Source organism: Babesia bovis, chromosome 3 (assembly GCF_000165395.2).
Source record: "Babesia bovis T2Bo chromosome 3, whole genome shotgun sequence".
Classification (NCBI taxonomy): Eukaryota; Apicomplexa; class Aconoidasida; order Piroplasmida; family Babesiidae; genus Babesia; species Babesia bovis.
Window position 1 is genome coordinate 2137376 of NC_010575.1, and position 26404 is coordinate 2163779.

Below are 26404 nucleotides of genomic sequence, written 5' to 3' on the forward strand. Positions count from 1 at the left end.
ATTGTTTTGACTATAACATTGCTTGATATAGACTGCTTTTATTAGATGTTCAAATTACTATATGTTTTAGAATTGAATGTTTCAGAGTCGTTTATAAAATTTGGTCGAGTTGTAAAGTGTATTTGTGGAATGTTATGTTGAAATTTATGTTATATAATATAAAGGGATTCCTGCTATTGCAACAATATCACCGTTTCTTAACTGTAATATAGCCTGTTTTTGAGAAGTGTAGATTGTAAGCAACGAGCAGGTTTATAATTCCTCAAGTGATGTATCTTACAGAAATTTCTTTCTTCTCCTATCATAATTCTTTGTTCAATACTGTCATATTATAACGTAATTGCACAGAACGTAGCCGGACCTATATGCAGTAGTTTTAGTTAAATACGACATGTAAGACGCATTGGTTCATCTTATATTCCCTGCAGGAAGGATTATGTAAGGGAATTCATCTCGACACTGGAAAAGAAGCACTTAATAACTCTTAAACTGGTACGAAATGCGCCACACAGCAATTATACATCGCATATATATGTTAAAATATATTCTCAGATGGTAAAACGCGAGCTTCCAAACTTACAGTACCATTACGAGGTGTATCAAAAGTCACGTGAAGTAGAGCGAAAACTTGAGGTTAGTAATCATTTGTTAAAAGGTTAAAATGAAATATATTTCAATATTCTATTATCTCATGTGTATGGAATAATACACTGGGAGAAAGTAGAACAAAAGGATTGATCATATATCCGCAGAAGTCTAAGCGCTCCATGAGACGAGCCATAAATATTTACAACTCTAGAGTGCAACGCATAGGTAATTTATCGGCATTAGATTAAAAAATTTTATTTGCATAACCTGTTACACAGTTGACAATATTAAATGCACTAACAGTCTCACGACTGCGAAGAGTACGACACACTATACATACTCCTTCTTCGTCGTTGAATAATTTACGGCGTCTAATTATGGCCAGCAGCCATAGATCGCCATCGATCGAGCAACTTATGTCTGTATGAGACTTGGAGGATGGTCTTGGCTCGAAATCGTCTCCTTAAGGAGTTGAAGGAGTCAAGTCGTACTGATGACCCGAATATACGTTTGGAACCGGTTAACTCAAACATACATCATTGGCATGCTTACATTAGGGGTCTAAAGAACAGTCCCTACGAAGTATGTTTACATTAACATTGATTCATATGTTCACAGAAGGGTATTTTCAAGTTGAATATACTCTGCCCTCCGAATTATCCAATAAATCCTCCTGCGGTGAAATTCATAACCAAATGCTTTCATCCAAACATCAATTTTGAAACAGGTTAGTATTGTATGAGTAGAGTCACCTATCTGTTTCGATAAGTGTTATTATTTTGTAAAAGTTGACATTTGTTATTAAGATTACCATGCATTGTTGTAGTTACAACAGGATGTAAATCCTTTATTATTGTAAAATTATGGTTTTTTTGTACTATACTGTTTGCATGATAGAAAAACTTACACAGGAGAGCTTTGTATGGACATTCTGAAGTCCAATTGGAGCCCTGCTTGGACATTGCAGTATTTATGTAAAGGCATAACGTACATATTGGACGACCCCAATGCAGATAGTCCTTTGAACTGTGACGCTGGTAACCTTATTAGATCAGGTGATCTCATTGGTTATCGTAGCATGGCAGAGATGTACACGGTTGACTGTGCACTTGACAAGTTCCCATAATTATATAGATGTAGTTAGACCTATAAGCCAATTTGGATTTGAACAGATTAGTTAACGCGATTTCCTACACAACTTGTAATCTACGTTTAGTTCGTATCTAGTTGTTGAACCAGGAATTTAGGCACTTTTTATTTTGTGAGTTCCTCTGTTGCTTATTCATACTGTTTAGAATCGTAAAGAAAATCATTAAGAGAACGTGAATTAGATCTATGACTTACAAAGATTGCAATTAGTGCTCCGCGGTGTACGCCGTTGATATGATGTCCATAAGTATAACTGTCGCGATAGTAGCGAGCCTTTACTAGTTTCAATATTTAGAGCGCTAAAATAAAATCAACACATTAAGTTGCGATAGCCAAGTTTGATCAGTATTGATTTGCTAAGAATGGCACAGCTTCAATGACCGTATCATTCTCTGTATTTTTCGTCAGCCTAAAATATTTATTACAGTTGCACCGCAAGGCCATTTTTCTTGCAAATCCTTCATCGTGCGTGATGAGTATCAGTTGAAAATCAATGGAGCAATCATTGACTAGCTTAGCTAACGATGTTTCCAGGCTCTGCAACAAAGATATATCCCTAACCATCAAAACATACCGCTATGTTCTCCTTGTCAAGATTTGTGGTTGGTTCATCCAGAGCCAGTATATTGCAGTTATAGCAGAAGGCCTCCGTTAATGTTATACGAAGTATCAACGATGCCAATACGCGTTCACCGGCAGAACATCTCCCACGCATATCCATTTCGACTCCATTATGGTTAACCATAACCATCCTGTATGATTAATAAACGTAACAAATATAAACACCTACCTATAATTATACGATCTTGGTGCAAGCCCCGTAGTAGCAACCACAGTATCAATGTTTGACTGGATTTCTATATAATCAACGTTGGTACCCGTATACACTTCCCTCCAAACTCTTTTCAATACGGTGTTAATCTGTTCGATTTTTTCGGAATGGTATTGGTGTAGTTTTATTTCTAGCGTTTTCGTATAAAGATTGAGATCCTGCAACAATATATATTCACACCCCTACAACATACCTCAAATGCCATGCTATGTGATTTTACAGCCAACATGATTTCCGCGTAATCCTGATGAACGTTTTTATAAGTATCCGATTCAAGCATTTGTTGCAACTTTTGTACAGTTTCTTCTCTAGTATTTAAAGATCCCCTAAGTGTTGCTATTTCGACGCTGACCTTCCCACATTTAATATTTGTTTCTTTGATTAGTGCCTGTATTTCATCTTCTGATCGTGGTCCTAGTTTACATCGCAGCGCGTTCAAATAATGCTTCGCGTCTTCCAATTCCCGCATTTTGGTTTTATAGGTGATATTTTCTTCTAGACGTTGCAGCCACTGCTTTTGGTCGTTTATGGTATCTAGGAGATCTCTTTGTTCTGTACGTTTTTGGTTTATTGTATCGGTCACTACGTTTAATTCCGCTTTGAGGTCATGTTGCAGATCTTCGTCTGATTCCGATACTATATATTCTTCATGTATTTTATCCAGCTTGTTTTTAGCATCTTTATAACGCTCCATCAATCTGTTAAAATTTAATGCTTTAAGCAATAACATACGTCGTGAGTTTTGCAACCTTCAACATGTATTCGTTCTTCATCAATGATGCGCGTGTATTTAGCTCATCATATTCAGTCCTTTTACTTTGTTGCTCAGCCTTCAATGTCTCCAATATGCTTTGAATCGCTTCCATTTCTTCATTGGAGTGTTGTTGCTCTGACTGCAATTCAGCATACTTTTTTTCAGCGTCGCCGACTTTCTCGATGTTTAGTGCTATATTGTGAAGTTCAGTTTCAACTTCTGCCAACGTTTCATCAGCTTTTTGCATCAATGACTTTATATTTTGTATCCCAGAAATAACAGTTTCTAATCTCATTGTGACTTCAGTTACGTTGTCATCTCCCTGTTGTTGTTCACTATCCATTTCCAGAAATGACTTGTAGTATGCGATATATTCATGTATGCGTAGTGAAGTAACTAACTTCAGCAACGGTTTATAAGGTTCAACATTGGAGCATGGCTGTTCTGTCCCGTCTTGTTGATACCAATCTGTTGATAATGTTTTAGAGATGGTTGGAACTTACCTTCGATTTGATTAATCATCTGGATTATGGCAGCTACAGAATCTTGTTGAAACTGTATATTATCTAAGCGAGGAGAAATATTTGGTGACGTTCTTTTGATTAGAGCGGTGGAAAAGAAATCTTTGATTTTTGTTATTAAATCTTCATCATCTGCTTTTATGCCCAGTACATCTTTGGCGTATTGCATAATTTCTTTCCTATCATTCGCAAGCATATGTTCTAAGAAATTCAAAGCAGCTTTAACTTCATTTTTGTCTTCTATTGTTATACCATTGATTGTGTTTTTCTCCTTCAATACAATGACTTTCAGGTGTTCCCTTTCATTGACGAGTGGTATCAGCATTTGTTCATATGCTTCAAGTTCTTGTTTTATCTTTTCCATTAAGACTTCATTATGTTTGTAACTATTCTTCATTTGTTCTAGTTCATTTGCTTGCTTCGCATAGTCTTGCATTTCTGCATCTAACACTTGAGCCAGAACATTAAGTGCACCTTCTTTGGTTGTAACATCGAGTATGCGCTGTTCCAATTGTGCTATTTCCTTTTTCAATTGCACTAGATTATTATTTACTTCCTCATTCTGGCTCATGTTTTCCAAATGGTTTATATACATGTTAACATTTTGTTCATCGATCATTGAGTCCACATGTAAATCCATTTCTTTGTTGATATCGGCTACGATAGATACAAGCAACTCCCCTGTAGATTTTATAGTTTCCTCTATGTAGATGCGATTGGTGATCTATAAACATGAGTGAGCTTATTACTATACATACCTTGTCATTTGTTACGTTAATGTGTTGGTGAAGTCCATCCATGTGTTCCATTAATCGGTCTATTTCCAGTGTAATGGTATTGTATGTGCCATGATATCCCTGTATGTTATTTATGTCAATGACGCAAACATACTTCTAGTTCGTGCGATACTTTCTCAAAGAACAACGTCATATCATCGAGACTTTCCTCATATATTTCACCTATGTTTTGTTGCATAATGTGAATATCGTTTGAAAGCCTGGAAATGTGTAATAGCATGGTGCAAAATATACCTCTCAATCGCTTCTTTGGTATGTCTTATTTCTGTGCAAACGGCTGCTGCATGTTCGTATTCTTTACGTAGCATTTGCGCCGTTTCGTTAATTTGCTTTAATTCACTTTCGAGCAATCTGCATATATATTTAATTTGTTAACCATAGTAAACTAACGCCAGCCTTTCCTTTGACTGTTCTATGTTATCAGCATTGCTTTTAAATTGATTTTTCAATTCAGCCACCTATGTGTATTAATTTAACAATGTACAAATTTACCTGTGTTATTTGTGCTTTGGCATATTCTAATTTTATCATTTCACGCTTTATTGCTTCATTTTGCTCCTTCTTTTCCTTTTGAAGTGCTGTCAACGCTTTGGTATACCTCGATGTTTCCAACAAGTCGTCAAACTTTGATTTAAATTTGGAGAGATCGTCCAACGCCCAGTTGCTTTCGTCTTGATGGCATACCACCACTAAGGATGTATATTCAACTCAGTGTAGACAAATTTACCACTATCTATAAGTGCTCTTGAAAGTCCCATCATTGAAGGAAGTGACGTGTCAATATCACTCATTTTCATCCCTAGGTTTGATTCCACTTCATCTGGACCTATGACGCGCATTTTGCTTTCTCCAGTCTGAAAATGTGTTAAACCTTTTTGATGTTTATTACCTTAAATGTTGGTTTACTACCATCATTCCTTTCTCTAGTTACTGAGTAATTCCTTGTGGCGAAGATCTTAGCATAGATATTTCATAAGCATTAAGTTCTTACCTGTACTTTTTGGTATGTTTCAACTCCTAGGGTGATTTGTGCTCGCACTTCTCGTTGTTCTGACATTTTAGAATCATAGATGAATGATTTCCCGCGATCGGCATTAGGTGGTAATATACCACAAAGTCCCATCTTAAGGCACTCCATAATAGTCTGGAAGAGTATATTTAACATTTAGGACATGTATTTCATAACATGTTATCCAAAATATGGAATATATTGTATACATTCCAAACATCAGAGTATACAGCAGTAAGAACGTACGGCACCTAATGCTTACCGTTTTACCTGCTCCATTAGGACCAACTATAAGTGTGAGTGGCTTTTCAAACTCAATACTCTGTGCGTTGTTAGGAGAGAAGCATCGGATTCCTTGTATCTGTAAGCTTTTTAGAGTAGACATCTTGAAATTCTATATCCGAAGATGAATGTATTTCTCGGTAACTGTGCCATGAAATGGAATCATATGGCCAACTCCTAGAAAACGTTCAATTAACTAATTCACTGTGATATGCAACTGATTTAAATGTAAATCCATTATGATTTACATTACGCTATAAAATTACATTTTCTCAAAACAATTGTATATAATATCACACTCAATGCATGATGTGTGTTGATAACAGCGTTCTGCTGGTTGGACACATTCTTTCATAGCTCTTTGTACGGATAAATAGTATTGACTCATATAAAATTAAAAACCGTTGGTCCAATTTAAAGCGTTAATGGGTTAGGTGTGTAAATACTAGTTCTACTAATATCTAGGTAGAGTTTCATAGCCTTCTTAGACATAGAAGTCGTTATCAATACCGCAAACAATAATATCACATTAATATACTACATTCACTTTTCTTTTGCTATTTCTTCCTTCTTTGCCTTCTTCTGTTGCTTTGTTCCTTTTTCCCCGTCGCACAGTTCCTTGAATGCAATATCTAACCAGGTGCGGTTGCCTGTATTTTCGTTGACAAGAATAAGCAAGGATACAACTCTTTCCAGTGCGAACATGGGTCACTACATCGGTTTGGGCGTTTTTGTATAATGGAGGTATAAGACATAATGTTACACACATGGTGGGTGCGAGGATCCTGGGTGTGTATGGTCTGTTTGTCTCAGGCGTCACTGGTGTTTTATGACATGCAGGTAACACATTGATATATGCTTATATTAAAACATTAGCTTGGGTGTAATGTTAATGCGTGCCTTTGGAGGCCACGATGGCGCAAACACCCATTCATCTGCAGCACTCGTATGACTACGAGAATAGGGATGACAGCGAAAACGTTTTCCGTCATGTATCCTCTAAGGAGGGTTCCATATCGCAGCGTTCGACTATTGAGAGCACCGCAGACGTCGGTGAGGCTTATGAAGACCTTTTTCTTCTTCAGGAGATAGCCTTTGATCTTCCTGAGATGGAGGGCATGTTGTTGAGTACAATGTCCTCTATGAAACATCGCAATTCTTTTTCTCTTCCAGGTATGATGTGATTTACATGACTAATTGTTATTTTAGCATGGTTCGTCGACATGTTAAGGGCATCCGTTCACTTTATTATGATGGCTGGTTTCATATTTACTATTGGATTCATTGCCAGTTTTTTCATGTCTGCACCAACTGGGTTTACTGGTACTGTAATATGGGAGTCACCTCGCGCTGTGGGTGAACCTCAGCACAAGTTATACGTCATTACAAAGGATGACGGTTCCCTATCTCTTGAAGGAACTTTATACCTATCGCATCATGTCTTCAATCCAACGCCTTTTACGGCGTCATTATCCTCTCATGTATTTGTTTTCTATTTACCTAAATCGGGTCAGGTGAACCAAAGAAAGGAGGATTGTTTAAATGAAGCCCTTTGGACGGTGCCAGACAACACGACAGATTTTCTGCGTGATTCTGTTAAGGGCATATTTAAACACGACGAAAAGAAATCTGCTGTGACCCCGTTTCCCCATGTCGAAGGATTGGACGACCACCATGATTCTGATAATGAGGAAGAAGGTGCTGATGGCGTTTGCACGCAGCACAGTCTTGTTACTTTACGTAGTGTCAAGGCAGTTAATGACGACGACATTGCGTTACCTCTTGAGGTTAGGGACAATTCACTATTTGACACGTTCAAGTCATTTTTGATGTTGGATAACAACTTACATTTGATTACAAACGTGCAGCCTGGATTGAATGAGATAAGTTATTTAATTAGTGTGAGTGAGCGTATACCTCGTAATCGTGATACGGAAGAACTGATCAGGTTTCTAACTGAGGATGCGCGTGATGGCAATATTCTATTGCGCGTATCATCTGTTGAGCAGCGATTTGAGACTATGTTTTTTGGAGGTGACATGCTACCACAGAAGTTCTATCCCGTTAATGTTCCCTGTACCACTATACCGTATCCCAGCCGTCAGCGGGAAGTTGATAAGGTGCGTCGTCAGCAGCACGAGTACTTCAACCGTCAGTTTAACGTTTTATTGAACATGGACACATTGTATAACCCAAGGTGTCCCTTGTCTCAGGGCGCTGCAGATTCCAGCCATTAAGGAGTAGTATTGCGGCTTTTCATGGGTGTATATAGCCCATAACGTTATGTTGATAATTAATGTCTATTATAGGTACATTAGTTTTATGCAAGCACTGCGTGAATACATTGCTGGAATCACATTTGACATTGTATATCGCTATATTGTGTGTAGTGGTGTCTGTAAATATTCAATATTGTTGCCTGCTGTCAGGCTGACTAGAGCAAACCTCTGTTCTGTTTGTCACCTACCCAACAGACTACAATTTACTTAAATCGATGATTAATATTTGGTAATGGCTTCCTTGATAGCCAAGCCGATAATATTCGGCTCACTTTTGGCTACGAAGGTCACATTGCGTGTACCTTTAAGTTATTTTGACAGTGATGGTAGGTGTTCATTAATTGTGGATTTTCAGCGGTATATATCATGTTTTCCACTTTTTGTAGCATTAATCTGGTGCTATGTCTACATTTATATACAATGTGTAATATGAGTGCTTGTTTTGGGTACAATGTTTGTATGTTAGTGTGTTGACATTATCTGTTGACGGCAGTTTTATCATATTCCAGGCTATCATAGCTGTCAAAGTGACACATCGCAGTCGCCTACTGATGTAGGCGATGTTCATGATGGCGCTTCAATATATGAACACCGCCCTTCAAATCGCAAAGTCCCTGTAAAGTCAGGGCACGACCATTATACAGACAGTGATAAAGATGCCATGAGCATCGATGATACATCACAGGAGCATTGCAATATCAACATCCTAGTTAACTGTGGTTGGAGTTTAGATTTCGAGCCTGAGAGCATTGATCTCTTGAAGCAATGTTGTAGTGATGTTGACGTTATAATTTTGACTGATGGAGATTTTGGCCATGTCGGTGCTTTACCTGTTATTTATTCATGGCTCCACGTGGTGCGCGATGGTCTTGGCTTACCATCTATACTCTGTACTGAGGGATGCTACAAGTTTGCTCGAGCATGTTTAGTTGATGTTCTGGACAACGCCACGCTTTCTTACAAGTTTGAGGGTTACAATTTCTCAGATTTGGATTTATTTTACAGTGGTTGTGTCACGTTACGTTATAGGGAGAGTTTTCCATTTGTTAAGTCTGGTGAAGGTTGGCGCATTCATATATCACTGTTACCATTGAACAATGGCGTATCCATTGGTGGTGCTGTATGGCGTTTGGAATTAGGCACTCGTACTATAGTATGTGCGCCTACATATCGTGTTGAATCCGTATGGTTCCTTAACGGTTGTGAGTTTGACGGTATACGGAACGCTGATGTTGTTGTTACTTACGATCAACCTCGACTACCACCAGAACCTGTCAATCCATACGTTACAGAATGCAATAGCATGTCTTCTATACTATCTGTTATTGGCGGTACATTACGATCGCACGGTTCTGTTTTAATCCCATTGGATGTTGGTTCCCAATTGATTGACCTTTTATTTCACCTCAATGCTGTGTGGTCGAATAGTGATCTTCAACAGTATCCTATTGTCTTGGTATCTCCTATTGCTGTCAAGTTAATCCTACTATTTGGCACATGTTTGGAATACATGCGTACAACTATTTGTCACAATTTCTTACGTACTCTTTGGAATCCCATATCTAGCATGAAGTTTATTCATGCGGTATCTCGTCTGGATGAACTCCGTCGATTTGCCAATAGACCTTGTGTATTTATATCTACTTGCAGCAGTTTGGATTTTGGTCTATCGAGTTACCTCTTTGCTGCATTATCTTGTTACAAGAAGAACAGTATTATATTTACTAATCTCTCTTCTGGTATATCCAGTGTTTTGGGTCGTTACCATGACTTTATTCGTGCTGGAGATATCGATGAGTTACATTACGACTTTGAATTTAAACTTAACCTCGAACCCACTGAGGGGGACGCTGAAGAGACTGGTATGTTGTATGTGCTTTTATACATATTCTGTAGATACTGTGGATAATACTGATACCCAAGAGCAGGTGACTACCGCGGGTCACACAGACGTCATTATGGACACTTTTGACGGGGAGTTGGCTACCGACTTTTTGTTTAAAGGCCATCGCAATTTTATTGTCCAGGGTGGTGTAGCTACTTACACCACACCGACTGTAGTTCGTGATGACTTGGAGAAGCATGAAAAGGATTTGGACGTTGATTTGGACTACGGGATACCTTATACTAACTTATCGCGTGCTGACCTTGATCAGCATATTATGGACCCTGGATTTCCACCGGTTTTAGATGATCCTTTATTTGGTGATACCGAGGCTCGTCAACCGGAACCGGTAGAGAATCCTTTCAACACATACTACACGCATCACCTTGAGAACATTAGTGTCGGCAATTTGTTTGGGACTGTCGAGATCCCTGCTATGGATGACGGATCGAGGCCCACTGCTGTTTGCAAGCGTTTAGATTTGGTGATTCGCAGTGGTTTATATCTAACTCATTACTTTAGTCAACATCGTCCAAGTTGTGAAGCCGTCAGTTTGTTTAAGGAGTGCGTACCCCGTACTATTGCGATGCTACCTGGCCTTGGTGATTCCAATACCTTATCAGTTACAACACAGTTAATTCGTGAAACAGTTCCGGGATGTGTTATCTATGGGCTGGCCTCATTGGAGTCTGGCATGGCGGAAAAACAGGATACCTCTAGTGTTTGCATTCCGTTAGACCTTCGTGAATCGTTTTTATCTCGTTCACTTAAATTATTCACGGAAACGCATGGTAAATGGCAGCTTCATCAGGGCGATGCAGGTTCATTGGCTGTGGACCAATCAGCTGGATCCACAATGAATCGTGTTATGTCTGTTATGCGTTCCGTTTCTGTTTGGAAGCGTTTATACAACCCGGTATCTACATTCCAGGCTATTGTTCGGTTAGTTGCTGAACCCTTAGATAACTCTGGTACTGGTAACCAGGAGATAAGGAGTACTACCTTTTGGACTGAGCGTGCTTCAGGTACACCGGGTATATCGCTGTTAATACCTGGAGATGACGTTAGTGACATGGATGATGATCCTGGAGCTGATGAAGTTACTGTGAAAACAACATCTCTGCGTGACACAGAGTTATTACACTCTAGTGACCGCAGTTTGTACGTTGGTACCGTATCCATGCCTACATTACTGGGTTACGTTGAACAGTGCTTACCGGACAACTGTGGCATCGAGGGCGGTGTTTTGAGTGTGACTGACCGTTGTTTGGTATCTCGTGATACAGTTCGTCACGGTATGCATCGTTGGAGTGTGCGCGGTACTTTGGATCCTTCCTTTTACTTTTCTCGGAAGATGCTCCGCTGTTTACACAATCGTTTAGAGCCTTTGTACTGATATGCTTTAATTGTGTTAGTAATACTATCATGTCTAATGGTGTTGTTGTTTTGTTACATATTGCATACCCCAGCTATTGATACCGTTTCATTATAAAATCAAGAAAAATTCCGGGATTCCTCATTGATTAGTATGTATCTGTATCGCATAATGTAATCTGGTTACCTGTTTGTTGATGTTATCATTTGGGTGTGTATTCCTATGACGAAGAAACGTGCACATGATGTATTGGCGGAGGTTTTTGTGGATTTACCGTGTCAGGTATGCTTAATTATGCAATATTAACTTTGTTACAGGACGACTCTCGTGCATCTGAGAGTTTTGTCAAGTTACGTGACTGTCTAGTTGGATACCGTTCTGAGGTTGAACGACTTGAATCTCGCAATGCCTACCTCGTTCGAGAGAATGAGTGTTTGCGTGACTTGTGTTCTTCCATCGGTACTTTATGGGATGTCTTAAACGATGAGTTCGGTCGACTGGTTGATGGTACCAAGGTAGCATCTGATAGGAGTGTAGTTACCGAGGACACGTTTTTAGACTCATTACATCGTAATCGCTTACCTTTTTCGGTTATTCGCAGTAAACAATCTGCTAAGACCCTGCCTTTTGACATTGCATCTTCTGTAAGTGACACATCATCGGAAGGGAATACTATTCCCGGTGATGTCGAGTTGGAATCGTCGTTGTCTACCCACTTGGAAGCATTCAATCGCCGCAAGGACGAGTTAGTAAAACGCGTCCAGCAATGCTGCCTCTTAGGTTCACATACTACTAACGGTAGCTCAGATGAGCAGCTGTCGATTGAGCGTGGTTATCGTCGCATTTTGGAGTTGGCAGTTGGTCGTTTGTATGACCTTCTAGATCAATCTCGTGCTGAATTATCCATACAGCGTATGGAGAATGGCAAGCTTGAGGTAGAGATATCTCGTTTAACAAAGGTGAACTCTACGTTACGTCATTCATTGGATGAGGCCAAGTCTGAAATTACTCAGCTGACACGAGCTAGTACGAAGGAGGTGACATCTCCAACCACTGCCGCAGCAAGTTCGTCAGCATCCATGGAAGTGCGCCCACCTCAAGCTGATAAAATCCGTTCTGTTGATGACATAACTGAAGCCATGATAGTTGGCTCGACGTTATATTCTCGTTTATATCACGTATGCGTAGCTCAGGACGGCGAGATAAACCGCCTTGAAAAGGAGAACTGTAAGCTTCGATCGACTTATCAGCGTATGAGCTTAGATAAGGACCAGCGCTTATTTGAGTATATTCAGCGTTACGAATCAACTCACAACTCGTTGATTGAACACGTCAGTACTGTAGATCGCCGTTTAGATGAATACAAGGGTGAATTACAGTATCAGCGTGAGTTGCAGCGTAGATTGGAAGCTCAGGTTTCTAGTTTACAATCTGAACGTGATGCCTTGATGTCAAAAATAGAATCCAAGGATCGCTTATACAGTGACCATTTAAATCGCATGTCTAAAATTATAGGCACATCAAATTCCGATTCGGGTGTAGCTGACTACCAGGAACAGTTACAGAACTTGAGCGTAGAGCTTGAGGAGATAAGTCTGGCTTATGAGGAGAAGGTCACTGAGAATGAGCGTCTTCAACGCCAGTTGAAGGAGCTTAATATGTATCGTGACAAGTGTGCCAATACCGATTTCGAGATACGTGCTATGGAGGAAAAGTTATCTCGTGCAAGGTCATTTTGTGATCGCAGGATAGAGGGTGCTTATGATTTTCATAAGGCTCTCACTAACCGTTTGACGGCCTACCGCAACACATGGTTATCATCTTACCGTCGTAGTCTGTTGTTCGAGAAGAAGCGTGACATTGCATCTTCTGCTTTGTGTGAGTCTCAGGCTCGGTTACGACGGTGTCAGCGTGACCTTAAGGAATGCCAATCCCGTTTATCATATTTGCTACCTAGTGGTGGCGATAATAACACGAACCAGCTTCCTGAAGGACTTGATGTTAAGGGTGACATTTGCAGTGTCATTCGTGAGAATGAGGTTTTACGTCGTCGTATGATTTGCACGTTGTGTTCGGAACACTTCCGTGACCGTTGTTTGACTCAGTGCGGTCACGTGTTTTGTGAGGCTTGCATTAACAGCAGCATTAAGAGCCGTAATCGCAAGTGTCCCGCTTGTAAGGTTGTGTTTGACCGCAACGACGTTAAGCGTTTATACTTTGACTAACTATATATAGTATGTATTCTCATGATTACGTTTTTGTTAAGTGAAGACTAGCATTGTTTGATGAGTAAATAAATGTTTTCAGGCATTGCCATGTGCTTAGTCAACTTCCTCAACAGTGGGTCCGCTAGATGAGCCACCTCCGGGGGCAGCGCCTCCGAATCCGCCTGGGCCGCCAGTTGGCATGCCTCCAGCACCGGCAGCCTGGTACATCTTGGTAGCGAGTGGCTGGCAGACCTTTTCGACCTCCTTGAGCTTGTATTCAAACTCTTCCTTGGTGGCGGTCTGGTTGGTCTCGAGCCACTTGATGGCTTCATCAATGACGGCGAGTGCTGATGAGATTTCTCCAGCATCGAGCTTGGTCTTGACAGAGTCTTCGTTGAGGGTATTCCTCATGCTGTAGCAGTAGTTTTCAAGCTGGTGCTTGGCCTCAACGCATGAACGCCTGGCCTCATCCTCCTCCTTGAACTTCTCGGCTTCGGCAACCATGCGCTCGATATCGGCGGTGCTGAGGCGTCCCTTGTCGTTGGTGATGGTGACATGCTCTGACTTTCCAGTAGACTTGTCCATGGCAGTGACGTTAAGGATACCGTTGGCATCGATATCGAAAGTAACTTCGATTTGAGGCACACCACGTGGAGCTGGTGCAATACCGGTGAGGTGGAACTTTCCTAGCAAGTTGTTGTCCTTGGTCATAGCACGTTCACCTTCGAAGACCTGGATGAACACACCTTCCTGGTTGTTCTCGTTGGTGGTGAAGATCTGGGTCTTCTTGGTAGGGATTGTGGTGTTCCTCTTGATGAGCACGGTCATGACACCACCAGCGGTTTCGAGACCGAGGGAGAGTGGAGCGACATCGAGAAGAAGCAATTCCTGGATCTTGCCAGACTGGTCACCGGACAAGATGGCAGCCTGTACAGCGGCACCGTAGGCAACGGCTTCATCGGGGTTGATTGAGCGGCTTGGCTCTTTTCCGTTGAAGAACTCCTTGATGAGACTCTGGATCTTGGGGATACGGGTGGAACCACCGACAAGAACGACTTCGTGGATTTTCCTCTTGTCGAGACCACTGGATTCCAATGCCTTTTCCACTGGGATCAAAGTTCCCCTGAACTTCTCACCACACATTTCCTCGAAACGAGCACGGCTGATGGTAGTGTTGTAGTCAATACCTTCGAAGAGGGAGTCGAGTTCAATGGTGGCCTGGGTAGAGCTGGAAAGCACACGCTTAGCACGCTCACAGTGGGTCCTGAGACGACGAAGAGCACGTTTGTTGCTTGCCAAGTTCTTTCCGTTGTTGATCCTCATGAAGTCACGCACACAGTGCTCAACGAGCAAGTTGTCGAAGTCTTCACCACCAAGGTGGGTGTCACCAGCGGTGGCCTTGACTTCGAAGATACCGTCTTCAATGGTAAGGATTGACACATCGAAAGTACCACCACCAAGATCGAAGATGAGTACGTTCTTCTCTTCAGATCCCTTCTTGTCCAAACCGTAGGCAATGGCGGCAGCGGTGGGTTCGTTGATGATACGCATAACGTTGAGACCAGCAATGGTACCAGCGTCCTTGGTAGCCTGCCTCTGGGAGTCGTTGAAGTAGGCGGGTACGGTGATGACGGCATCCTTTACGGTCTTACCCAGGTACAGCTCGGCAATTTCCTTCATTTTGATGAGCACCATGGATGAAATTTCTTCTGGGTGGAAGCTCTTCTTTTGTCCCTGGAAGGTGACCTCGATGGTTGGTTTACCACCGACACCGTTGGTGACCTTGAATGGCCAGTGTTTCATGTCATCCTGTACGGTCTTGTCGTCGAATCTCCTTCCAATAAGCCTTTTAGCGTCGAATACGGTGTTCTCAGGGTTACGTGCTTCTTGGTTCTTGGCGGCATCACCGATAAGACGTTCGGTGTCGGTGAAGGCTACGTAGGAGGGTGTTGTTCTATTACCCTGGTCATTAGGAATGATTTCGACATTGTTGTCCTTGTATACACCTACACAAGAGTAGGTAGTACCCAAGTCAATACCGATAGCGGGAGCAGACATTTTGATCGTTCTTGTTTCTGCAAGTTAATGAGTCGAGTGAATAGACAAGTTGATTTAGTCCTTCTTGAGACAATTAAATTGTTTAATTAATAGTTGAATAGTTTCCACGTTGTGCAATAACTAATATTATATCGCAGGATGTGGAATCTCGTTTCAACTGTGTGCTTGGTGTGAAACTTACAATTACTTTGTAATTTCGTTGTGATATTTTATTGGCAACAGTAGGCCTTTTCGCTTTGTTGAAAATGTAGCCGTTAATGTCGGCTAAATACTGTTCAAATTTCTGTACTTAAATGTTTATGTGTGTCGGACATTGTGTTTCGGTAACCTGGGGCCAGAGGTGTCAAATTACTTAGTCCCCCAGGGGCCACTTGGCCTCAGCACTGAGACGGGTAATTTCGGTCATTTGTCCCCTGATTAGCTAGTAATAGTTCTGGAAACTGTGTATTAGTCCCTTGGTTATATTTTAGTGTAGTACTGTGGGTTGGTAACGATATGGGTGTATAAGTTTAATGTGTTGTCGGTGTCACTTGTCTCATGTGTCACCTTTATATTTACGTCACGAAAACGGCTTGTGCTCTTTTAGGATCATATGTAGTAGTATAATTTGAATGATTTTTTGTAGAATCTTCATATTCTGTTACATTTTCCGTTTGTCGCATTTGGTGTTACTGGCGTCTCACACATTTTCGTTGTTCTTCACTAGATGTCGCTATTATGGCGCATTTATAGTTTATTACGATAAATTAGTTATATTATGTGTTTATGGCTTCATTTCAGGAGAGATCTCTGGTCATAGGATGTACTTATTAAAGGTATCTCTATTTTTAGAGTAACTTCCTGGCACGTTGTTACATACTTTTGCGCGTACTGCATAATTATTTTTGTTCGCTGTATGCACATTGAAGCTATTTACTCCTTTGTTGTAACTGTGTGTGTCCTTGTTTCCTGTTTTTTGTAACATTTCATTTTTGGTTACAGTTGCTGAATGTCTCAATTCGCTAATTGCTTTGATTGCTTCAGAGGTTTGTATTTGTTTTTCTACTTCTTTTATAACCTTTTGTTGCAATTCGTGTGCTTGTACTACTCCATCTACTTGGTGCAGCAATGCTAATTCATGGTCCACCTTTTGTTGTACTTCTGCTATATATTGTGCAATTTCATCAAATTGTAATTTTGCTTTTTTGAAATGTTCCACATATATTTCTGCGTTCTGCACATTTCTGAGTTTTAGTAAACCGCTAACAATAGCCAATCTTCTTCTTACTTCATTTTCTAGTTTATCAATTTCGTCTTCGTGTGTGACAATCTTCATTGTATATCCTTAACTATGCATTTGTATTTTGCATTAGCTTACATTTGAGCTATAATGGTTGTCTTGCTGTGTATCACGTTATTATAGCCTGTTGTTCCTTATATCATTCGTGATTCATCAGTCGATCGCAAAGCATAGTCTTTTGCACACCTTTTTGTCTGATTTTTTCATCGCAAAAGTTGGGTTTTCTCTGCAGCAAGAAAAGTGAGAGTGAAGTGTGTCTGTGGTGTTACACATAAAAAAACTTTAATAATTTCATGCAATTTTGTAAGCCTTCTTTGTTATATTTATTAAATTAAATTTAGATAGTAACATTTAGTTTACTGTCATTGGTTATAGGAATTCAACTAAGCTGACATGATCTTCCATGTCTAGCTCTTAACGTTGCAATATTAAGTTTCATTATTTTATAGGTGTTATATGTTTTCATGTATACAAGGACATTATATGTGTTTATTCCATTAATTTCTAATTGATGTGCTATTTTGGAAGGAATTTACATTTCGTTGAATATTGACAATGGTGCATCGTAATAATAGGAACAAATTCAAAGGTGGTGTTAAGCCTGTGAAACGTCGTGGTGTACCTGCGAATAAACCTGGATCCACATCGGAACAGGTTCTCGATACTCCATCAGTCCCTGAGGTGACTATTTTATCGGACGTTGATGATGTGACTACTGTTACTGAGAGTGCTCCTACACTAGTGATATCTGAATCTGACGTCACCGTCCAAGACGATGCGATGGTTTCCGAGACTTCAGATGCACTATCATCGGATATAGAATCTCTATCTGCTGTTGAGCCTAGTGTGCCAGAATCCCATGAAGCACTATCATCGGATATAGAATCTCTATCTGCTGTTGAGCCTGGTGTGCCAGAATCCCATGAAGCACTATCATCGGATATAGAATCTCTATCTGCTGTTGAGCCTAGTGTGCCAGAATCCCATGAAGCACTATCATCGGATATAGAATCTCTATCTGCTGTTGAGCCTAGTGTGCCAGAATCCCATGAAGCACTATCATCGGATATAGAATCAGGATCAGTGGTTGAGCCTAGTGTGCCAGAATCCCATGAAGCACTATCATCGGATATAGAATCAGGATCAGTGGTTGAGCCTAGTATGCCAGAATCCAATGATCAGGACCCATTGGAGAAACCCCTACCAGTGTGCCCTTTGACTTCATCTGGTGAGAATACTACTGTGGATGCAATGTCCTTGACCTGTGATTTAGATGATAACGCTAACATTGGTTGTATCGCTCCTAACAACAGTCCACTGGTGCCAACTGACATCACTGAATGTGCTGAATCAACTCCAGTGGAGGTGGATCCACTGGATGCATCGGTATCTGAGGTCCATCCTACAACAGTTGTTGTAGAGGATGAAGGACCTATACTAAATCCGGTTACTGTTTCACCGGACTCTATCCAGTCACCGTCGGATCCCGTAGTTGATTGCCATGATCCCGAATCATTCAGTGACTCGGAAGATCGTTCTGATTACCTAAGTGATGAATATCTTAGTTCCGAGTGCAGTGAGGATGAGATGCGTAACTTTTTTCCTGCGACTCGTGTTAGTTTCAAAGAGGTTGCAGGCCGTGTTACTCGTGTGACTCGTGCCGATTTTGCTGACGTTCATCGTAGACGTCACTTGGATTGTTTTGCCCGTTCCATGAAGCATTGGCAGGAGTTTGGCAATAACGATGCGGAGAATGAGAAGTTTGGCGCTTTGTATTCCGATGTGAAGTTTGATCGTTATTCTGACATTTACTTCAACTTGGACACTGAGTCCTCAACACCTATTGATAACTTTATTTACCAATTGTTATCACGAAGTAACTCCATTCGCAACCAAGCTGAATTGAACGCGGAGATGTCAGTACTACGTCGCGAATTCCGCATAAGTCCATCTAAGCGTGAGATTTTTGAGCGTTTACTACAGTTACAGCGTGACGCTGAGGGTATAACATCGGGTAGATCTGTTAAGTACCCTGCTCATATGCAGCACTTGTTACGTCATAAATCAGTGCGCTCGGATTCAGGAGTTGTTGTTATAACTGTTCTTACAGCTCCTGGTAACTTCAGTTGTGCCTCTGATTGTTACTACTGTCCTAACGAGCCTGGTCAGCCTCGCAGTTACTTATCTACGGAACCCGCAGTGTTACGTGCTAATCAGAACGACTTTGATGCTGTGCGTCAGTTTTATGACCGCGGCATGACTTTGATGCGTAACGGCCACGTCATTGACAAGATAGAGATCCTGGTTTTGGGTGGTACTTGGAGTGGTTATCCTCGTGATTATCAGGAGAGTTTCTGCCGTGATTTATATTACGCTGCCAATATATTTCCCGAGGACTACAACACCGCCCGTGAACGGGAAAGTCTACTTTTTGAGCAGACAGAGAATGTGAATGCCAACTGTCGCATTATTGGCCTAACACTTGAAACTCGTCCTGATCGCATTAATCCCGCGGAGATACGTTTACTACGTGAATTCGGGTGTACTCGTGTTCAGCTGGGTATCCAACATACTGACAATAAAGTGCTAAAACATGTTAACCGTGGCCATGACGTGGAGGCCAGTATCCATGCCATACGTCTTTTGAAAGAGAATTGTTACAAGGTTGATATTCATTTAATGCCAGATTTACCATCAAGTTCACCTGAATTGGATATGGTCATGTTCGAGCGCGTTTTAAGTGACGAGTCTTTGCAGGCAGACCAATGGAAGATATATCCGTGTGAGGTGACACCTTTCACGCGAATAGAGGAGTGGTACAAGAGTGGTGTCCATGTCCCTTATTATGACACTGACCCTAACTTACTAATTGAGCTAATAATGCGTGTCAAGCGTGCTATACATCCCTGGATCCGTCTAAATCGTGTGATTCGTGATATTCCAAATCCATCTATTATTGGTGGAACCAATGTCACTAACATGCGTCAGCTTCTACTTAACAAGATGTCATGTCGTGGATTAAACTGTCGCTGCATTCGTTGTCGTGAGGTTAAGCATGGTTCCCAAGCTCTTGGTGCTTGTTTAATGGTTCGTCAATATCGTGCTTCTGGTGGTGATGAATTCTTCTTGAGTTACGAGAGTGCTGACGAACGTCGCATATTTGGTTTCCTTAGATTAAGATTGCGTGATGACAGTGTACATAATCCAGACATATCCCAATTCCAATGTCTTGAGGGATGTGCCTTGATTCGTGAGCTTCATGTCTATGGTGTTGTTGTTGCTCATGGCAAGAATCCTGCTGAATCAACTCCATATCAGCATCGTGGCATTGGTGCTAGTTTACTTCTGGCTGCTGACATAATAGCTTTAGCACGTGGTTACCGCAAGATTGCTGTGATTGCAGGTATTGGCACCCGTAGGTACTACATGAAGCATGGTTATTACGTCAAGGACACATTTATGCTAAAGTCACTGGATCCTGAATTAATTCGTCACAGCTTTTCGTTTAATCAATCTCGTGAGGGTTACGTTATGCTACCTAGTTCTATAAGGGTAAATCGTGTTGACCTAAAGGAAAGCGCACGTTTATTGAAACAGGATTTACCCGATGAGCTTGGGAAAAAAGCTGCCAAAGTGCAATACCCATTAACAGTTGGGGGGCATTACATCATAAACATTCCGCGTTTGTTACGCTGGGTTCGTGCAGAAAATCATGAGGACTATACCAAAACCCTGTGGATGACATACGACAGTTGGATGTGTTCTATTAATGACTATTTCAAGGGATTCCTGGAGTACAAGCGGGTAGTACTAGAGAATCCGCATCTCGTAGCATCGGTTGTTCTTTTAGGTGTTGCCTGTTTCGGCGCTACATATCGTCGTAGGTAGGACAAATAATCTATTTAATTGTACGTTCCAAGCGTTCTAGTTGGTATTCTATGTGTTTTTGTAGTGCGTCAATTTCACCTTTACATTGTTTACTCATCTGCAGTCTAGCTTCCATGTCATTGGTGATCTCTGGGTATAATGAGTTAAGTCCATGCTACTTACCTATACGTTTTCTACTTTGCCTGAACACTGGTCTATAAGTGTATCCCCCAATGGCACATCCCTGTTATGTATTAACCACTGTGATATAACATACCACCAGGAATATTGGATGTAATGACAGTGCCAAAGACCCGAAAACGCACATGAACGCTACTCCTACCACCCCGAATTTAATATTTGCATCATTTGTTATTCTTGTTTGTGCTGCCTGAATATATGTTATAGTTTTGAAAGTTGCTGGCTATATAGTGCCCATCTATACTACTAAGACACTAGCACTCACCTCGTTGTAATCATCCCTGTTTTTGAGATATTTCGTAACTGCTTCATGGTATTTCTGGGTAGTATCATCGAGTTCACGTGCTATATTCTTGATTTGATCGTCCGTTGCGCTTTTAGTTATACTTTCAGTGTGCTATATAAGGTACATCCAGGTTGTTACTAAAGACTTCCTACCTCTTTTAGCATCTGAGCGTAGACATGGGAGTATTGTTGCGATGTGTGTGCTAATATCTGCCTTGTTTTGTTAATTTCATGTTTCAAGGCTGTATTACTATCGGATATATACCTAACAGTCACTGTGTTACATTTTGTGGCAACAGTTCTATATTTTTGTACTATGTTCATATACATATTATTATGTCTTATTTGAGAAGAACTTCCTGAACATTGGGTGTTGGCTTGCCTTCTTTCTTAATGGCTTTTTCCTTAGTTTCAAGGTGTGTGATTTCTTCTTGGTTTGTTTATTTTGCGTTGACCCTGTAAGTGCGGCTAGTGAAGTCCTGTTCTGTATATTGTTTATGTTAATATTTTCCAGTTGCGGGTTAAGCTTTGGATCTGGTATATGTTCATCTTCTTCTTCGTCCACATCAGTGGTTTGTACATTGATTTCCCTGAGTAACTCTTCTCTCACTTCTGGCTTAGCGTATATTAGGTTACTTTCGTCTTTTACTATTTCCGATGAGCTTGTTACGTTATATGCGTATCCCTGTACATTGTGAGTATGTTATTGCCTTCGGGGTGCCAGTAGCGAACATGAGACATACCTGATCGATGATAAACTGTTGTCTTTTATCAGCGAATACCATTTCCTGTGTGTCTTTACTCACTAGGCTGTAGAAGAACGCATTGAATCCATTTTCATCAGTTTTACTTTTTGGTCTTAATATACGTCCTAGCCGTTGTGCTTCTTGTCTTCTTGATGCAAAGTTGAACGATATTTGTATTACTACGTTGGCACACGGTATATCCAGTGCGTTATCACCAACTTTCGAGAGTATGATCGAGTTAAACGTATTTTCATTTTTGAACTTGTTCAATATGATGATGCGTTCCGCTGAGGAGACCTTACCGCAGATGAAGGGTCTACATAGTTTTTTGGCTACGTTATGCAGTGCGAACAGGTTATCCGAGAAGACAATAACCTTATCACCCCGTGCTTCATGAAACTTCAGTAGGTACTCGCAGGTTGCCAGTTTAACTGGGTTACATGACCACAACCTTCTTTTTTTAGCGCAGTCGCTGCGGAGATACTCTCTATAAAAGGGTGCTGTCATAGGGCACCATATTTCCTTACATATTACTTTTGCTAGGAATCCCTTTTCCTGCAGTTCTAGCCAGTTGGCTTCATACAGCTTTGGTCCGATTAGCCATTGCAGGTCCTTGATGAGATCATCTTCCCTGACTAGTGTGGCCGTAAGTCCCAATTTACAGTGTGACCTTACAATATCATTGATTCTTCTGAAGGCTGGTGCCGGCACAAATTGCACTTCATCGAATATCAGCAGTCCCCAATCTCTTTGTTTTATTTGGTTCAATATATTCTCTGTTGATTCCTTATGTTTCCTTGTGAATGCCATCATGGTATAGGTTGATATCACTACACCAGCGCCCTTTTCATCCCAAAGGTCACTTTTATGATCCGATGTGAGAGTCACCACTCGTTCAGCTGATATATTGGTAAACTCCTGGAACTGCTTCACCCATTGCTCTACTGCCACTGCTGATGTAGTCAGTACGAATATGGGCTTCCTGACGGTACATGCCGCCACAATACCAGTAAGTGTCTTCCCAGCTCCACATGGCAACACTATGATACCAGACCTTGCTCTGCCATTGCTAAACATACGCCTAAGCGCTCTTTCTTGGTAGTATCTAATCTTAATATTAGTCCTGATGCAGCAATCTAAAGTCGGTGTCTTCTTATCCTTTCTAAAATCATATTCCATAACTAATGGTCTTTTCATTGACTGTAAGGCTTCACGTTTCAGCTCTTCTATTTTCTCTTGGTATACCTCGAAGGAGTACACTTCACTTGTAGCACGTGACTCCTCAGACACTGTCCCCAATCCCTCCACTGCCACCGGCATTTTCGACTCCCTTACCGGTTTTGCGCTATCACTGTTTTCTGTTGAGTTGAACATGATAGACGCGACATCAGCTGTGAGTACTGATGAGGTGATATATTCCTGGTCTGACTCCTTTTGTGTCCATGTATTTGGTACTATTCTAGCACTCCTGATGACCGGGTTGGTCAACAGGTGGTCCAATTCCTTTTTATCATGTGACTCTATCCAGTACCTGTTATCCCTGAGTACTAATTTGATCTTCCCAAATGCCTGTAGACATATTCTCTGTGCACAAACAACCTACTGAGGCAGTGGTTACAATGGAATCCTTGACCTTCTTTGGTATTTCGTTCTTGGAGAATTTATTCAGGTTTGTGAGTAACTCCTCTACTGTGAGTCCTACTGATACTGCAGTATACAATGAGAATACCGTTATCTGCGAGGGATGGCTACAAGACGTCACAACCTACTTGATATTCATGCAGGTACTCAGGCCTGCAAATGGGTTCTGCGATAGTGGTTAGAAAGTCCTGTGCCTGCCTGCTGGCTTTTGCTGATATATCCAGGTACAAGTACCCATCAGGGCACACCCACATGGGTCTGTTTTCATGGTCCTTTTTAAGTTTTATATCTGTATAGTCCCTAAAGTTACGTATCCACTGTTCACTTCCATCTACTGTAAAAGGGAGCGATCCCCAATTTTGAACTGCGGAAGCTTTATCTTTCATGGTTATAAAGTGCGATATATTATATGTGTAAGTCTATAGTTTATATTCAGCGAGTTCATTGAGTTCCACTACGCATTGTTGTAGTGACCTGTGTATTATGTTATTTACTATCACGACTTACCTGATGCTATCTACGCACATTTCTCTACGTTCTATTATATGCTTCGATTCTGCAGTTAGTTCCTCGTATAACTCCTTTTTATATAACTGTGATATAAGTTCCTGGTGGACAGACTCCGTTGTCTTATTTACCATGAAGTGCATAATACACTTTGGTACGGCGTCTGTTATATTCTTTCTGTGTAACATATAGCACTATTCATACTTATTACCTGACTATTGAGAAGTAGCTTTCAATCAATGTCTTGATAAGCTGTGCTTCTATAACTTCACGTTCACTGGGCTCGTTTCCTAAAATAACTACTCGTGGTATGTTTGGGAGCCACAACGCTGGTTTCTCCAATAGTGGTTCGTGTTCTTCCTTTGGGTAGGGGTCAAATGACTCCTGTTTTTTATGTATATCCAGGCTGCGATGGAATCCAAAGGGACACCTTAAAACCTACGTATCTGATTGAAGTGATTCTGCGTATGTCGAATTAGTTTCAGGGCCCCTGGGCAACTGTCGGTATACATGTTGCTTATGCATTGGTGTATGTTCTCGTGGTCTCTGTTGGTACTGTTCTGCCATGGCGTTATTCTTTAGGAAATCTGGGTGGTTGGTATTGATGTACGCAAGTTCAATTTTAATCATGTTACGGATCATATCCTTGGTTGGCCCTAGGCACTGCTTGATTAGGTTGCGTACTACCTGTAGCATTTTGGCGCGCATGTTGGTGTACCTGTTTAATTCCTCAACTTGGCATGTTTCCAGTATATTCAATAGTTCTTCATAAACCTGATCCACGCACTGTAGTGATGGTGGTTCCAGTAGTTGTATTTGTTTCTTCACTAGGTTAGCAAAAGCCAGTTCTGGGACAAATAACGCACTTGTAGGCCCCGTGGAGTTGCGTATAGCTGTGCGTACCTCTATATCCGAAAGTCCCGCCAGGGGGTTAAATGCCTTTAGGGTCTTTAGGTAGCTATCGTTAAAGATGTAGTATATCCTAGCACCGCCGCTCAGCTGTGCTGGGTTTTGCGTTGAGGTACTCCTGCCACTGATGATATCCGTGAACTTTTGTGAGAAGGTGCTGAAAAAATGTAGCAAGCATGCACTAGGTGAATCCGCCAGGTTACTTGGACCGTACGATGCCAGTTCAATTTGCTTCTCATTGAGCATGTTTATTAATTTATCCTTTACATAGGGTAATATATCCTTGATATGTCCTGTTAAAATTTCGTTAAGCATTGCTGATAAATGTCTGGTTCCACACCTATTTGCGATTTGAGAAAATATGTGGTGTGTTTGGAAGAATCGTTCTTCTTCCTGTGCGCTGTGGTTAGTGTCGGCCACTGCAGTAGACCGATCTCGGCATACAACTCCGACATATCCTCGTCGTAGCTTGTATACCTTGCCCTGCAGCACATCCAGTGTGGCATTGGCATCCTCCACAATATCACATTTCGTAATAACCCCGATGGTTCGTAGCCCCTGGGGGTCAACCTCTCGGGCCATCTGCAGGCTGTCTGAGGTGGCAATGTCCGTATTAGCTGACGTCAGTGCCAGTATTATACATGATGGTTGTGCGATATACTCCATGATCATGCGTCGAATTTGGAATTCAATATCGTGCGTTTGATCGTTGACTGGTACCTTGGTAATTCCTGGCAAATCAATCAGAGTGAGGTCAACGACCTTTGGCGATACGATTTTAAGGAATATTGGCACTGGTGACACATTTTTAGTATTTCCTAGTAATCGTTCAGTTTCAGATCTTATTTCAGCCTTGATCTTGTTAAAGTCGCTATAAATAACGCCCTTCTTATGTGCAAATTCTCCATATTCTATAGCACTGGGATCATAGCGTAGCTGGGAACTATAAATCGTACTCATACTGCCTACCTGTAGTATCAAAGGCCTCTGTGTAACTATCCCGGTACCTTTTGGCAGGAATGGTCGTCCTACTATCGCTTCCAGTACTGATGACTTGCCTACTGACTGAGCTCCTACCACGGCGATGGCAGGCAGCTCGGGGCTGCATTCGCCAGCTTGCGCTAGTATGGCGTGCAGTTTACTAACTATTGGTATTAGTTGCTCCATGTAGATAATATGTTATGGAACGTTTCGGTGAGCTTATGTACCCACACACTACTTTGGATACACATC

At 41.3% G+C, this 26404-nt stretch overlaps 11 protein-coding genes across 11 annotated transcripts; 5 read left to right on the plus strand and 6 right to left on the minus strand.

Moving 5' to 3' along the window:
- The first annotated feature begins 527 nt into the window (after positions 1-527).
- Positions 528-1726, plus strand: BBOV_III009960 (putative ubiquitin-conjugating enzyme peroxin-4). Its single transcript, XM_001612070.2, has 4 exons — positions 528-813; positions 892-1170; positions 1207-1315; positions 1500-1726. The coding sequence occupies exons 2-4, from the start codon at positions 1027-1029 to the stop codon at positions 1712-1714; spliced, it is 468 nt and encodes a 155-aa protein (XP_001612120.1). The 5' UTR covers positions 528-813; positions 892-1026; the 3' UTR covers positions 1715-1726.
- A 303-nt stretch (positions 1727-2029) lies between these two features.
- On the minus strand, positions 2030-6170 carry BBOV_III009970 (AAA domain family protein). Its single transcript, XM_001612071.2, has 15 exons — positions 5913-6170; positions 5633-5785; positions 5531-5596; positions 5369-5495; positions 5134-5330; positions 5032-5099; positions 4876-4992; positions 4736-4841; positions 4603-4701; positions 3827-4568; positions 3302-3791; positions 2763-3267; positions 2528-2727; positions 2312-2489; positions 2030-2274 (listed from the first exon to the last, which is right to left on the minus strand). Exons 1-15 carry the CDS (start codon positions 6033-6035, stop codon positions 2080-2082), a joined length of 3366 nt encoding a protein of 1121 aa, XP_001612121.1. The 5' UTR covers positions 6036-6170; the 3' UTR covers positions 2030-2079.
- Positions 6171-6801: 631 nt separating this feature from the next.
- Positions 6802-8206, plus strand: BBOV_III009980 (putative integral membrane protein). Its single transcript, XM_001612072.2, has 2 exons — positions 6802-7105; positions 7142-8206. The coding sequence occupies exons 1-2, from the start codon at positions 6847-6849 to the stop codon at positions 8167-8169; spliced, it is 1287 nt and encodes a 428-aa protein (XP_001612122.1). The 5' UTR covers positions 6802-6846; the 3' UTR covers positions 8170-8206.
- A 217-nt stretch (positions 8207-8423) lies between these two features.
- Positions 8424-11512, plus strand: BBOV_III009990 (Beta-Casp domain family protein). Its single transcript, XM_001612073.2, has 3 exons — positions 8424-8537; positions 8721-10073; positions 10108-11512. The coding sequence occupies exons 1-3, from the start codon at positions 8444-8446 to the stop codon at positions 11490-11492; spliced, it is 2832 nt and encodes a 943-aa protein (XP_001612123.1). The 5' UTR covers positions 8424-8443; the 3' UTR covers positions 11493-11512.
- Positions 11513-11618: 106 nt separating this feature from the next.
- BBOV_III010000 (Zinc finger C3HC4 type (RING finger) family protein) lies at positions 11619-13711 on the plus strand. The gene is made up of 2 exons (XM_001612074.2): positions 11619-11753; positions 11789-13711. The coding sequence occupies exons 1-2, from the start codon at positions 11694-11696 to the stop codon at positions 13694-13696; spliced, it is 1968 nt and encodes a 655-aa protein (XP_001612124.1). The 5' UTR covers positions 11619-11693; the 3' UTR covers positions 13697-13711.
- On the minus strand, positions 13710-16022 carry BBOV_III010010 (heat shock 70kDa family protein). Its single transcript, XM_001612075.2, has 2 exons — positions 15918-16022; positions 13710-15753 (listed from the first exon to the last, which is right to left on the minus strand). Exon 2 carries the CDS (start codon positions 15734-15736, stop codon positions 13793-13795), a length of 1944 nt encoding a protein of 647 aa, XP_001612125.1. The 5' UTR covers positions 15737-15753; positions 15918-16022; the 3' UTR covers positions 13710-13792.
- Positions 16023-16480: 458 nt separating this feature from the next.
- BBOV_III010015 (uncharacterized protein) lies at positions 16481-17130 on the minus strand. The gene has a single exon (XM_051767862.1). It carries the CDS (start codon positions 17049-17051, stop codon positions 16530-16532), a length of 522 nt encoding a protein of 173 aa, XP_051623736.1. The 5' UTR covers positions 17052-17130; the 3' UTR covers positions 16481-16529.
- A 146-nt stretch (positions 17131-17276) lies between these two features.
- BBOV_III010020 (histone acetyltransferase ELP3 family protein) lies at positions 17277-20962 on the plus strand. The gene has a single exon (XM_001612076.2). It carries the CDS (start codon positions 17571-17573, stop codon positions 20901-20903), a length of 3333 nt encoding a protein of 1110 aa, XP_001612126.1. The 5' UTR covers positions 17277-17570; the 3' UTR covers positions 20904-20962.
- Positions 20913-21640, minus strand: BBOV_III010025 (putative integral membrane protein). The gene is made up of 5 exons (XM_051767685.1): positions 21522-21640; positions 21349-21480; positions 21160-21273; positions 21066-21126; positions 20913-21032 (listed from the first exon to the last, which is right to left on the minus strand). The coding sequence occupies exons 1-5, from the start codon at positions 21531-21533 to the stop codon at positions 20914-20916; spliced, it is 438 nt and encodes a 145-aa protein (XP_051623688.1). The 5' UTR covers positions 21534-21640; the 3' UTR covers position 20913.
- Positions 21641-21663: 23 nt separating this feature from the next.
- On the minus strand, positions 21664-24180 carry BBOV_III010030 (DNA repair helicase rad25 family protein). Its single transcript, XM_001612077.2, has 4 exons — positions 23884-24180; positions 23718-23849; positions 22112-23683; positions 21664-22053 (listed from the first exon to the last, which is right to left on the minus strand). The coding sequence occupies exons 1-4, from the start codon at positions 24139-24141 to the stop codon at positions 21703-21705; spliced, it is 2313 nt and encodes a 770-aa protein (XP_001612127.1). The 5' UTR covers positions 24142-24180; the 3' UTR covers positions 21664-21702.
- Positions 24146-26367, minus strand: BBOV_III010040 (dynamin central region family protein). Its single transcript, XM_001612078.2, has 5 exons — positions 26141-26367; positions 24705-26107; positions 24474-24668; positions 24263-24439; positions 24146-24229 (listed from the first exon to the last, which is right to left on the minus strand). The coding sequence occupies exons 1-5, from the start codon at positions 26336-26338 to the stop codon at positions 24175-24177; spliced, it is 2028 nt and encodes a 675-aa protein (XP_001612128.1). The 5' UTR covers positions 26339-26367; the 3' UTR covers positions 24146-24174.
- Positions 26368-26404: the final 37 nt, after the last annotated feature.

Bases quoted from the DNA above. Each gene is read 5' to 3' on its own strand.
- BBOV_III010025 (XM_051767685.1), bottom strand. The intron at 21,274-21,348 runs GTGAGTGCTAGT...ACATATATTCAG, and splicing joins ACAGGGATGATTACAACGAG to GCAGCACAAACAAGAATAAC. The intron at 21,033-21,065 runs GTAAGTAGCATG...CATTATACCCAG, and splicing joins GCAAAGTAGAAAACGTATAG to AGATCACCAATGACATGGAA.
- BBOV_III009970 (XM_001612071.2), bottom strand. From the start codon at position 6,035: ATGTCTACTCTAAAAAGCTTACAGATACAAGGAATCCGATGCTTCTCT. The intron at 3,792-3,826 runs GTAAGTTCCAAC...CATTATCAACAG, and splicing joins GATGATTAATCAAATCGAAG to ATTGGTATCAACAAGACGGG. The intron at 3,268-3,301 runs GTATGTTATTGC...AAATTTTAACAG, and splicing joins AAGGTTGCAAAACTCACGAC to ATTGATGGAGCGTTATAAAG.
- BBOV_III010020 (XM_001612076.2), top strand. From the start codon at position 17,571: ATGGTGCATCGTAATAATAGGAACAAATTCAAAGGTGGTGTTAAGCCT.
- BBOV_III009990 (XM_001612073.2), top strand. From the start codon at position 8,444: ATGGCTTCCTTGATAGCCAAGCCGATAATATTCGGCTCACTTTTGGCT. The intron at 8,538-8,720 runs GTAGGTGTTCAT...ATCATATTCCAG, and splicing joins AAGTTATTTTGACAGTGATG to GCTATCATAGCTGTCAAAGT. The intron at 10,074-10,107 runs GTATGTTGTATG...CATATTCTGTAG, and splicing joins GGGGGACGCTGAAGAGACTG to ATACTGTGGATAATACTGAT.
- BBOV_III009960 (XM_001612070.2), top strand. From the start codon at position 1,027: ATGGTCTTGGCTCGAAATCGTCTCCTTAAGGAGTTGAAGGAGTCAAGT. The intron at 1,171-1,206 runs GTATGTTTACAT...ATATGTTCACAG, and splicing joins TAAAGAACAGTCCCTACGAA to AAGGGTATTTTCAAGTTGAA. The intron at 1,316-1,499 runs GTTAGTATTGTA...AAACTTACACAG, and splicing joins AAACATCAATTTTGAAACAG to GAGAGCTTTGTATGGACATT.
- BBOV_III010000 (XM_001612074.2), top strand. From the start codon at position 11,694: ATGACGAAGAAACGTGCACATGATGTATTGGCGGAGGTTTTTGTGGAT. The intron at 11,754-11,788 runs GTATGCTTAATT...ACTTTGTTACAG, and splicing joins TTGTGGATTTACCGTGTCAG to GACGACTCTCGTGCATCTGA.
- BBOV_III010030 (XM_001612077.2), bottom strand. From the start codon at position 24,141: ATGAAAGATAAAGCTTCCGCAGTTCAAAATTGGGGATCGCTCCCTTTT. The intron at 23,850-23,883 runs GTAGGTTGTGAC...CATCCCTCGCAG, and splicing joins AGTACCTGCATGAATATCAA to ATAACGGTATTCTCATTGTA. The intron at 23,684-23,717 runs GTAGGTTGTTTG...ATATGTCTACAG, and splicing joins CCATTGTAACCACTGCCTCA to GCATTTGGGAAGATCAAATT.
- BBOV_III010015 (XM_051767862.1), bottom strand. From the start codon at position 17,051: ATGAAGATTGTCACACACGAAGACGAAATTGATAAACTAGAAAATGAA.
- BBOV_III010040 (XM_001612078.2), bottom strand. From the start codon at position 26,338: ATGGAGCAACTAATACCAATAGTTAGTAAACTGCACGCCATACTAGCG. The intron at 26,108-26,140 runs GTAGGCAGTATG...TATAGTTCCCAG, and splicing joins AGAGGCCTTTGATACTACAG to CTACGCTATGATCCCAGTGC. The intron at 24,669-24,704 runs GTAGGTTTTAAG...ATTCCATCGCAG, and splicing joins GAATCACTTCAATCAGATAC to CCTGGATATACATAAAAAAC.
- BBOV_III010010 (XM_001612075.2), bottom strand. From the start codon at position 15,736: ATGTCTGCTCCCGCTATCGGTATTGACTTGGGTACTACCTACTCTTGT.
- BBOV_III009980 (XM_001612072.2), top strand. From the start codon at position 6,847: ATGGCGCAAACACCCATTCATCTGCAGCACTCGTATGACTACGAGAAT. The intron at 7,106-7,141 runs GTATGATGTGAT...TTGTTATTTTAG, and splicing joins CAATTCTTTTTCTCTTCCAG to CATGGTTCGTCGACATGTTA.